At 40.7% G+C, this 12,218-nt stretch overlaps 1 protein-coding gene across 1 annotated transcript in view; it reads left to right on the forward strand.

Annotated features, from left to right (window-relative positions):
* Positions 1–12,218, forward strand: part of LOC135043679 (vomeronasal type-2 receptor 26-like) — a 75,672-nt gene that overhangs the window by 43,963 nt on the left and 19,491 nt on the right. Inside the window, exons 4-5 of the mRNA XM_063955145.1 lie at positions 8,829–9,617; positions 11,152–11,367. Of these exons, the coding sequence (XP_063811215.1) occupies positions 8,829–9,617; positions 11,152–11,367 (1,005 nt within the window). The remainder of the gene's footprint in view (positions 1–8,828; positions 9,618–11,151; positions 11,368–12,218) is intronic.

The raw sequence follows: 12,218 nt of genomic DNA on the forward strand, positions 1-12,218 counted from the left end.
GGAAGTCCAGGAGCAGAGCATTCTGTCCCTCCTGGAGAGGGTCATGTTGGGAGGAATGGAATTACAAATTCCACTAAAGATGCATATAACTGAAATTATAAAAGTGCTGTTTGTTTTCTGGATTTGGATTATGGAATTGTGGAATTGTGCTAGTTTACAGAACAGCTGTTCTGCAGTTCCCAGAATTAACAGCTGCAGTTTAATTAAGTGTTTGAGAAAGAAGATTCCTGGGGTACTCCACTAGTAACATTTCTCCTGTACATGCACTAAATTTACTAAAACTCTGCTTTCTATCCTGCAACCAAGATCTTATCCATTTTACCATTTTAGTTTCCAATCCCAGGCATTCTGTGATGTGGAGACGTGTCAGAAGCCTTACTAAAGTCTAGATAAGCTACATCTACGGTTATGGATCAATAGATCTACAGTAACAAGGTCTACAATCATTAGGTCGACATCTTATGGTCGACCTATGAAAATTTAATACTAGAAAAGGTCAATAGGTACAAAAGCTCGACACATTAGAAGGTCTACATGAAAAATCTTGTTTTTTGGGCACTATTTTTGCTGTCTAAGCACATGGACCCCCAATTAGTGTACCACATCCCCTTGCATGGCTCTTTTGCTCACCATGCATGGGGCAAGTGGCCCTGCTCCACTACTGCTGTGCTCGGCACATGTTACTATTCCCAATTGTAGTCCACTTGGATGTTAAAGTATGAAAAAGATGAAAAAAGTGAATTAATTTAAAAAAATCATGTTGACCATATGTGTGTTGACTTTTGTCAAGTCAACCCTATAAACCTGTCGACTTTTCGTAGCTATCAATAAACACTGTTGGCCCATCATAGGTTGGTCTAATGACCATATCTACCTTTTTTACAATGTTGTCCTAATGCATGTCGACCATTTGGTGTCCATCTATTGACTATGTAACTAAACACTGTGGATCTATTGACCGCATACATTATCTATGTCCCCCTTTATCTATTACTCATCTAGTAAAACAAGTCAATTAGGTTTGTTTGACATGATCACCTTCCCAGTAAAACCATACTGTGTGTGATCCTTAACATTGCTGGATTTGAGATAATCTACAACTTTCTTTTAGGAGTGTTTCTATCAATGTCCCTACTACTGATGTAAAGGGGGGCATACACTTCACAATTATCTGTCAGATAATCTGTGGTTGGAATGAAAACCTGGTAATGGATGAGAGCAACTGACAATCGATCATTTGCTCCTAAATACTGGAAAATGGACAAAACCTGTCATTTATACAAATTGGTTAAATCACAAACAGGTTTTGTCTATTTTTCAGTGTCTGGTAGAAAATGGTCGATTGTCAGTTGCTTTCATATATTACCAGGTTTTCATTCCAAACACAGATTATCTGCCAGATAAGTGTATAGTGTATGGCCATTTTAAGGCTTAGTGGATGGTAGTTGCTTGCCTCTTCCTTGCTTCCACTTTTGTGCAGTGGTACTACGTTTTTTCTTTTCCAGGCCTCTGTAATTATTACTGTAGCTAGTGACTGGTTTAATAATTCTGTTGGTGGTGCTACCAACACCCTTTTAAACTTTTCGTTTTATGCATGATGATGTGACAGTGTTTGTATAGTATATATGACGATGTTCATACCTTGGCAAAATCTAATCCTGTAAAACTACACCCCAATACCAAATTTGGTGGAGCTAAGTACAAAACTCTGGCCAGGCATAAAGGACAAACAAACAGACACACACTTTCTCACTTATTATATGGATAAAAATATACAAAGTAAATTTAATTAATTTAAAAGGTTGTCACAATTGTGAGCACATAAAACAAAAAAGCAACAGATAGACAAAGTGGATGTTCTGCATCCAAATATAGCACTTCTAGATACTAAAGTCTCCAATAGAAGTGTTTGCAATCTCAAAGTGAGACACAGATGAAAATATATTCAGCCCAAGTTCACTAACTGAAAGGAAGTTTATAGAACCAGTCCTTGGAAAATGAGTCCATGCAGTTACAGTATGTTAAGCAAGATGTCCTTACAGAATTGGCAGATGTGGATATCTGTAACTGGTGTATGTAAATTCTAAGAGGTCCAAATGTCACTGTTATTTTCTAGTTAGTTGTATTATCCCTCAGCAATCTCAGATGTAAATGTGTAGTGCTCTGTAACATTTCTAGTATTTACACTAGGATCCTAATTGCAGATCACTAACAGCTGTAGTATTTTACTAAAATAATGAATCAAGCCACACTTCAAAATTATTCATAATAATTATTATGTGGAGGCAATTCTATTATTATACATATGTGAATCACAAAGATAATAATTACAAATCTCAGATAAACTGCAATAATAAAGTAACAAGTTTGTCATGTGAGCTCAGTATCTGTTAGGGTAAATATTGGGGACTTGCTTCAGGACCCCCTTGGACAACCCCCTTCCCCTTTGACTAATTAGGCATTTGGACGGTTTCAATTATCTCAATTGTGCCAATAATTACATGTCATTATTGGAATCTAAAAAAATTAATGGGCTCAAATTCTCAAAATATCTCCATTTTTTTCATTATATAATGTTCCCTAAATGTAATTAAAGGAAGTAATTTCTGCAAAAAATAATAGATTTTCAGAATTTGTTTACAATTTTTTTTTACATTTCAAGCCATCATCTCAAATTACCCTCAAAGCACCTTTTTGCATTTTTAGATTAATTTCCTTATAATTAAATTAAACTTGCAGTCTTTTTATGTTTTTTTTTTTACTTATAAAAATGCACAAATCAGCCATTTTACTCTTTAAAAGCTTCCAGTACTTTCTTAATGCCCACTAACAGCCTTCTATATGATTCTGGTAATTAAGTAACTTTTTTAGGGTCCAGAAAGGTCTCCCGACTTTATCATGACCGTCCCCAAGATCGCATTTTGTAGAAAATTTGCACCCCCTTGCCCGGAGGAATTTCTAATTTAGATCTTTCATTTCTCGGGTGTGTGCATTCATGCAAAGTCTGAAAGTTTCAAGAAACATTCACAGTCTTGAATCTATTTGGATTGAGCCCATTGTGTTTGCAGCATGCTGAAACTCATCCACATCTACGGAGTACTTCCCTTTTGTAGTCCAGGCTTTTATGCAAACACTATGGGGGTAATTCCAAGTTGATCGCAGTAGGTTTTTTTTTAGCAGTTGGGCAAAACCATGTGCACTGCAGGGGAGGCCGATTTAACATGTGCAGAGAGAATTAGATTTGGGTGGGGTGTATTCAAACTGAAATCTAAATCGCATGGCAAAAAATAAAGCAGCCAGTATTTACCCTGCACAGAAACAAAATAACCCACCCAAATTAACTCTATCTGCAAATGTTATATCTGCCCCCCCTGCAGTGCACATGGTTTTGCCCAACTGCTAAAAAACTTCCTGCTGCGATCAACTTGGAATTACCCCCTATCTTCCTTTACCTTTGAGGGAATAATAACACAACAGGACAGTAGATATTCAGACAAAAAAAACCTGCGTGTTGTAATGAAATATCAGTCAGTGTATGGCCAAGAAATCTGATGCTGTCAGAAAATTTGTCTGTAGGTCTGACACTTTTTTCTGCCAGTGCATGTCCTGCATTAGGCTTTGTTGTCCATTCTCTTTTATACTATTCTTTTCAGTATAAGGCACCTTAATATTGTTATAAAACTAAGCATCAGTACCCAAAGTAGGATTGCAGCAAAGAATGCTAATAAGATATTAGCATGCATAAAATGGGGAATTGATGCAAGGCACGAGAGTGTTATACTCCCGTTATATAAATCACTAGTGAGGCCACACCTTGAATACTGTGTACAATTCTGGGCACCATACTACAAAAAGGATATCCTGGAGCTAGAAAAGGTTCAGAGGCGGGTGACCAAACTAATTAAGGGCATGGAGATGCTGGAATATGAGGAAAGGCTTGCAAGACTAGGCATGTTTACACTGGAAAAGAGGAGACTAAGAGGGGACATGATCAACATCTACAAATATATAAGGGGACAATACACAGAGCTTGCACGGGACCTGTTTTTGGTTAGATCAGCACAGAGGACTCGTAGACACCCGCTCAGGTTAGAGGAGAGGAGATTCTGCACAATAAGGCGTAAAGGCTTTTTCACGGTAAGGACAATACGTGCTTGGAAATCCCTGCCTGAGGGAGTTGTAATGGCGGACTCAGTCAACACCTCTAAGAATGGGTTAGATAAATTCCTAATGGATAAGGATATTCAGGGTTATGTTCATAGTCACGCACTATAGTTACTATAAAAAGAGGGATAAAAACGCAACAGCAGACATCAGCATCAGCCAAAATTTTAGCCCCAAATAATCCTGCATAGGAGACTACAAATAGGTTGAACTCGATGGACAATTGTCTTTTTTTCAACCTTAGAAACTATGGGGTATATTCAATTAGCGTCGGAACCATCCCGACATGCATTTGTCGGAATGGATCCGACAACTCCTATTCAAATCTCATCTCAATTCGACTTTTTCAAGTTGAATTGAGATGAGGGACCCAGAGGAGGAGGGGATGGGGAGCCGTGGGGAGACCAGCGGGGACCGCCGTGGGCAGACGGAGGAGATTAGCGATACAGTAGCGCTGCAGGAGGATGTCACACAGCCACTCAACCTCACGGCAGTGTCCACCCAGCTCCAGCAAGCATGACCTCACTTGTTGGAGCTGGGTGGAAGCTACCGTGAGCTGCGCGGCTGTGTGACATCCTGCTGCAGCGCTGTGCGGTAGCGCTGATCTCCCCTATATGCCCGCTGCTGTCCCCCATCTCCCTGCGGCTCTCCCCCTCTCCTCCTCTGGGTCTCACATCTCAGTCCAACATTTTTTTATGTCAGATTGAGATGGTCGAAAAGGGGGCCAAATCCTGTCAATTTTGGCCCCATTTTTGACACAAGCACATGGATTGGCAGCTATTCTGCCGATCCACGTGCTTTTCAACAAGTCAAATTAAAAAAAAATTGGGTTGTATTGAGTAGGTCGAATCACGATTCGACCTTAAAATGTCGAAAACTGCCATCTACAGACGGTAGCTTTCAACTTCAATTAAATATATCTCTATGTTACTATGTTACTATGTTATTTTAGAGATGCTTTATGTTTGTTTTTATGCACCCTGTTCCTATTTTCTTGTTCTAATAATAAATTTACACTTACTGTATCCTCACATTTTCTAGCATTTAACAATACTGCTCAGTTTATTCTTAGAACATAGTCTGCAGACACAACTTTCTTTCTCTAGGTTACTGTATGTTTAGTAAAATGATATAAATGAATGGTGTAAGAAACAGAGCATCTTTCTATCACTGAGTGTTAAATGCTTGTTTACATTTAGTTCCATCTCATGCTAGGTAGAATTTTTCCATTGTTTGTCCTCTATCTAAATTTCTGCTGTAATGTTTTATATTTTTTGCCTTTTGTTATTTGTTGAACTACAGATGTAGCCACACTCATCTAGCACGTCTACATCGCAGGCGGGCACTCATGGCATGGCTTGGTGATCCGGCGCCTAGCCCCGCCAGCATAGAGACATGCTCCCATTTATGTAAATTTGGCACGTGCATGTCTATGATGCACATATGACCTAGATGGGCTTCTTGTCACCACGCAGATGTAGGCACGATGAGCATGGCTACATCTCTGCATGAGTCCTCAGATATACTGTAATATCCATTGTCCTTATTCTCAGATACGCATGTGGATTATTTACTGGTTGAATATTTTGTGTTGATGCATATGTTTCAATAAAAAGCAGAAAAAAAATAAAAATCCAGGGAATGCATTTAAACATTAGAAGAATTGATATACGGCTCTAAAGTCCGATAAATAGTCCCATTGTTTCCTATAAACAGTGGTGCTTGAATGATTGTGAACTCTTCTGAATTTTCTAAAGTCCTAAAAGTAGATAAAGAGAACCAAATAAAACAAATGAGATACAAATGTAGACACTGGTAAATTTTTATTGAGGGGAAAAAAATGATCCAATATCACATATCTGTGAGTGGAAAAAGTATGTGAACCTTTGCTTTCAGTATCTGGTATGTCATCATAATCCTATTTTAAAGATCATTCAAATATTGATGGTTCTACTATCAAATAGTTAAAACATTATTAAGTATTCTATTATATATCTAAGATGTCTAAGATATCCTCAGTATTTTATTTGGAAACTATAGCATTATGTACAGTAGTCACTTATTTATACATTTCCAAGAGGTATATTGTAGTCCTGTTGTTCACTAGGCTCCAGATTAGCTATCTTCAAGAGAGAACATTAAATTTGAGCTTTAACCAGATGAGAATGATTGGGAACCTGTCTTGTCTGAGCTGGGTAAGTACTTATAACATACTGTAATACAAATACAGTGATCAGAGAATTCCTTTTATAAAAAGGGGTGTTGGATTCTGCCGCCAAACATGATGTCACATTTGTTACACATGGTCAGGGGGATATTAAGAGAAGAGGAGGCCTGTGTGCAGGTTCTGTCTTGTGCCCCCAGCGCTGTCCCAGAGTCTAGTGAGCATGTGCAGGTCTACAGGAAAATGGCATGGCGGCCATTTTCCAAGAGATTTTCTTACTGCACATGCTTGAAATGTTGGGAAAATGGCTGTCGCTCCATTTTCCTAGTGATTACTGTGGTGCTGCTGCTGACATAGTACTCTGGAGGATATATATTGACAAACAAGAGTGCAGGGTGTGCAGTGTGTGCCCCAATGACCCCAGGGGCCTGTGGCTGCAACACACACACTGAACCCATTATAAGTACACTACTGCACATGGTCCTGTGACTCAGAGACGGAGTGATGCATGTGTCCCTATAGGAGCTGTGGCAGCCTGTCACCAAGAGCAGAGCCACAGTAGTAGCAGCTAGGGAATAAGAGATACCAATGGTCCCTGCAGCAGCAGGAGAGGCAGATGCTGGCCGGTACTCTCTTGTGAACAGAGCACCACAACCCCACTGGGCCAGGGCCAGAAGGACAATAACGTAAGAAGCAGGATCCAGTGAGCTGTGACTGCAGGTTAGCCCAGATACTGTACATAAGGTTTCCATCTGTTTAGTTTCTGTTAGGTGGATTATACTGGGGTATTGGTGTGCACTGTGTTTGCTTTTATGTCTCATTTTATCATAATCATTGTGTTATCATTTTGCATTTAACTTCTCACATTGTCTATGTCAAAAACCTACCAAAGGATCTGTGATCTTGGTCAGTAAAGCAACAATCTCCATCATGCGTCACAGCAAGTTCTGGGGAATAACTTTACCGGATTAGACTCTATAGTAGGATGTACATTAGAGTAAACAGATATCTGTTGCAGGTTCCAAATGCGTTAGCTGCAATGTATCAGTTTATCCAGCTCTGTGTTAGGCGCCGGGGTCCGCTCGTCGGTGCGGCCCGGCGCCTAGCAACCAGGGACGCCGTGCGCGTACAGCCGCCGGCTCCCTGGCAATGCTAGACGCCGGGCGCACGGAGCCGCTCTGACATTAGCAACGGGGACGCCACGTTCGGCCGCGTTCCCCGTTGCTGGGTCTGTTCTAATTACATTGTGGTGTGCTGGCCGTGCAGCATGCAAGCTGCACGGCATTACCTGAGATTACCTTGTCTGGGTCCTGATTGGAGGGTTCCTGAATAAAGGCACTCTCAGGACTTCTTACAGACGCCGGTGATAGCTTCCTGTTTGCCTGTGTCAGCTACAGAGAGTTTCCGGTCCTGCTCAATCCGGTTGTTCCTGTCCTCAGTGATCCTGTACTCGGAAGTTTGTCATCTTTTCCTGGAGTCTGACCGAGCACCTTTAACATCCTGTGGTGTTCGTGAGTCGCGGCGCAGCCGTGTGTTGCGGCTTGTCCGCTTACTGTTTATGATTTAGTTTATTGGTGTTCTGGAGCTTTTGCGGAGGATTCCGCTCCCACAGATCCACTCTGGTATCCAGCGGTGCTGGATAGGAGTAACGGATCAGTGGATCCTTGGTTGTCCTTTTCCCTGGCGGCTAGTCCGCACATACCTTTGGTTTAAGTTAGTTAGCTTGTAACCCCTGGCCTGGTTGCTTAGTCAGAGGGCCCCTTGTTATCGCCCTGTCTCGGATTTCCCTTTGTCTCCCATTAAGACCTGCGGGGGCATCGGGGTTGGGCAGACATAATCCGCCCTTCGAACGCGGCTGCCATGGGCTCAAGCAACCATAGTCTCGCAGGGGATTTCTGATAACACGGGCGAGACAACGGAGTTAGGGCGCCAGGGGTTACTAGGCTCTCCTGCTCCCACAACCAGCATATCTTCCCAGTACTCAGACCTCTGCCATAAGATCTCCTCTGGTCTGGAGTACGGGAATCATAACACTCTGCAATGTGAAGCGTTCTGGAGCTTGTACTTCTGTAGATGGCATTAGCCATTGTAGACCATAAGCTACATATTGCAGGTTTTACTGAGAGAGGGATCTCCATGGTAATAGCCACTCATGAAAGCATGATCTGATGACCGGGAATGTAGAGTAGGAAACTGGGGCCACGCAGTAATGGAGACGCTGTCCCTGGGTGTATTTCTAAATACATCCCTGCAGTATAGAGATTCTTATTGTTGTGATAGCTGTGAGAAGAAATTCTAATTATCCGGTCTGGGATCTAATAATTTATAAATGGGTCCCTTAAACTGCCCCATGATTACCTCCTCTTGGTGGTAAGTAGTAATTCTGTAAATCACTACGTGTGAACTCTATTAAACATTTTCCACTCATCACATTTACTTTTGCAATTTATAAAATCTGAAATACATTTACAATATTTTCCAGTATATTATGTTTCCCCAGATAAATTATGGAACCACCGACCCTGTGCTAAATGAGAGACAGTTATATCCAAACTTTTACCGGATTGTCCCAGATGATCGGGTTCGTTATACAGCTATTGTTAGGTGTCTGCTACATTACGGATGGAATTGGGTTGGAGTGATTACACCAGGTGATGGTAGCGGGGACATGGAATTACAGGTGCTGAGTACAATGATGGCAAAACATGGGATCTGCATTGAGTTCCTCATCAAACTAACTAATGATGACAACATTAACAGAAGGAAAATGACTGAGATTGAGAAGCAAACTGCTAGAGTTATAATAATTTGTGGCCTATTCTCTATGAATTTCGGAAAGTTCTTTGACGCATCAGAAAATTTAAATGAAAATATCACTCTTATCCTGCATGAATCAGGGACTGATATTATATATATGGAACGTGCCATCATTAAACCAGTAAATTGTAGTTTAATTTTCATATTGTCCCCTAAAAAGATGTCCCTCATTAATGAGAATATTAACAACATTGTACCATCTACTCATCCAAATGATCCACTATTGGAAGATATCTGGCTCTGGATTTTCCGTTGTCTTTCCTCAAATACAATAAAAAATGATTATTATCAATTTGTATATCATTTTTCTGCAGTGAACTGTTCAGGTAAAAGACTTATTTTACCATCATATCATGGTATGAAGAAAACAAAGCCTTACTATTCCTATGTGGCAGTATATGCTCTGGCCCACGCTGTGCAGAAGATGAAACAATGGAAGAGAAGATCTGATATGTCTGCTATAAGACAAATAGTAAGTTGTCTCTACAGTAACAGCATGAAGATGGGATTTTTGGTTGTGACTTATACTTCGTCCATTTGCTCTGGAATTTTGTTTTTTCAATTTCCGTGGACAATAACATACAGATGTGTCCCCCTCTATTGTTGCGTTGCAGCATGTGACTCATAGGATAGCAGGAGTGTCCATATGCCCACACCCACTATCCACTCACTTTCAGTAAGGGCCGGACAGCTGCGGATGAATGCAATTGCAGCACTATGAATCTGCCATCTGCAGCTACAACAAAGTGGGAGACATCTGTATAAAGGCAACAAATAAGTAAAATTACTTGGTATATCAACACATCCTGAGTAGCAGTACATTCCCCATCCCTTTCTCACCCATATTATACATGTACATATACACCTTCACTACTACAACCTTCTCCTAACTGGACTCCCCTGCACCTATCTTGCTCCTCTCCAATTTATATTCAATGCTACTGCTAGACTTATTTATCTCTCCTGCCTTCCCATAGGTATCTGCCTCACCTCTCTGCCAAGCTCTTCACTGGCTTCCCTTACTATACAGCATCCTCTTCAAACGCCTCACTATCATGTACAAGGCCCTTTCCAACTTCACTGTTCCCTACATCTCCAACCTCTTCTCCTAACACACTTCCTCTTGCCCTCTCCTGTCATCCAATGATCACTGCATTTCCTCCCCTCTGGATATCACATCTCAATCTAGAATCCAAGATTTTTCCCATGCAGCCCATACCATTAAAATAATCTCCTTCATTCGATCAGACGATCCCCCAGCATGGTTAGCTATAAGCAAGCGCCGAAAACCCACCAGTTCATAAAAAGCATATTTGTCCACCATGTCACCATCTAGTCTACTATACCCTATTGCACTCTCCAACTCTCCCATTCGTGATTCCTGTCTCTTGCTCACCAATTACACTGTACACCTCATCCTGGTTCTTTCTTCCTCCAAACCCACCTCCTTCATTGTTTTCTTTTCTTCACGTAATCTAGACCTGTTATCTGACCACATTAATAGGCACAAGTTTCAACTTACATTGAATATTACCATAGCACCCCTTGCATCTATGGTTGTGTTGAGATTTGTAGTGTTATTGTATGTGTTACTTGTCTATTGTATTATATTGTATTGTTATATCCAGTACTGTCTTATTGTTTTACCCTCTTGTTTTACAACTTTTAAATCTATTGTTTTACCACTTGTGGTGTCCTAAACTGTAAGTACAGTTTAATAATATGGAGATTACTTTATTGTAGCTTTTAGCTCACTTGGTTCTCTCTATTTACCAATAATGGACATAATATATTACACACCATTCCTGGCCCTAAAGGAAAGACACAATATCTCACAAATTCTGCATTTATAGTTAGAACAACTATTATACTACATGAAATATTATCATTACGTGTTACAGTTTATAGCCCAATGTCTGCTGCAAGCAAAGCAAGTGCATATGTAGTTATCTCCACCAACGTATATGTTATTAATTTATCATCCTCTTTCTTGTTTTCCTATAAAGCGACACTACATGAAAAATCTCCATTACACAGATCCCACTGGAGAAGAGATGATATTTAATGAGAGAGGAGATCTGCCCTCTAAGTGGTCTTTAGCAAACTGGGTTATATACAAGAATGGCCTTTATTATGAGTTTAATGTAAAACACCTGACCACTTTTGAAGATGACCAGGTTTACCATCTGGAACCAGGAAAAATCACATGGAAAAAAGGCACGGTAAGGGAATATCAGGAAGATCACACACTTATTGCTCAGTTCATGTTTGATAGAAGGATTCTGACAAAATAATGATTTGTGTATATTAATATTGGTTGGTACAGTCGGGCCATAGTGGGAATTGAACCCATGACCTCAGTGCTGTGAGACAGTAATGCTAACCACTACTCCATCAGTGCTGCCCATCAGCTACATGTACAAGAGGTGGGCCACTCTCACATAAAGATTATGTCCCTAATGTGGATGGATTCAAGCAAATAAAGCCCCCCAGAGATCTCTGAATATCAATGATACAGAGAGATCCCAACCATCACATGTGTCTGCCCATTAGCTAACAAATTTGCTGATGCGATCAGGTGTGAATTAGGCCCATAGTACAGATTTATAGAAAAGTACTCTCTTTGTTAGGGCAGTAAGCCACCGAAAATGAGGGATACTACTAGTAAAAATGTCACTTTAACTTTTATTTCTCCATTAAAAAACACAGAGTACCTCACGTGTCACACAAAACAACAACAGAAAAACATAGAAAGACATTCTTACCCCTCCGGAATTCCCCAGCAGCGTCCTGCACGCGGGCACAAATCACTTGGAAAATGGCCGCCTTGAACATTTCTGAGTGATATGCGCATGTGCACTGGAGATGGGGGAATAAAGTGTGGGCGCTATGTTTTGGGAGGCCTGCGCATGCGTAGTAGATTCTGGTTTTATGTCAGAGAATTCTTTCTGTCAGAAAGGAGGGGTCCACAACAGAGGTTACACGGGTTCCCTCCTGTCTTATAATGCCCATGATGGACAGCCAATTAGTCAGGTGATCATATTGCTGATTATAATTACTCAATTGACAATTA

The sequence above is a fragment of the Pseudophryne corroboree genome, unplaced genomic scaffold, assembly GCF_028390025.1.
Source record: "Pseudophryne corroboree isolate aPseCor3 unplaced genomic scaffold, aPseCor3.hap2 scaffold_874, whole genome shotgun sequence".
NCBI classification, from domain to species: Eukaryota; Metazoa; Chordata; class Amphibia; order Anura; family Myobatrachidae; genus Pseudophryne; species Pseudophryne corroboree.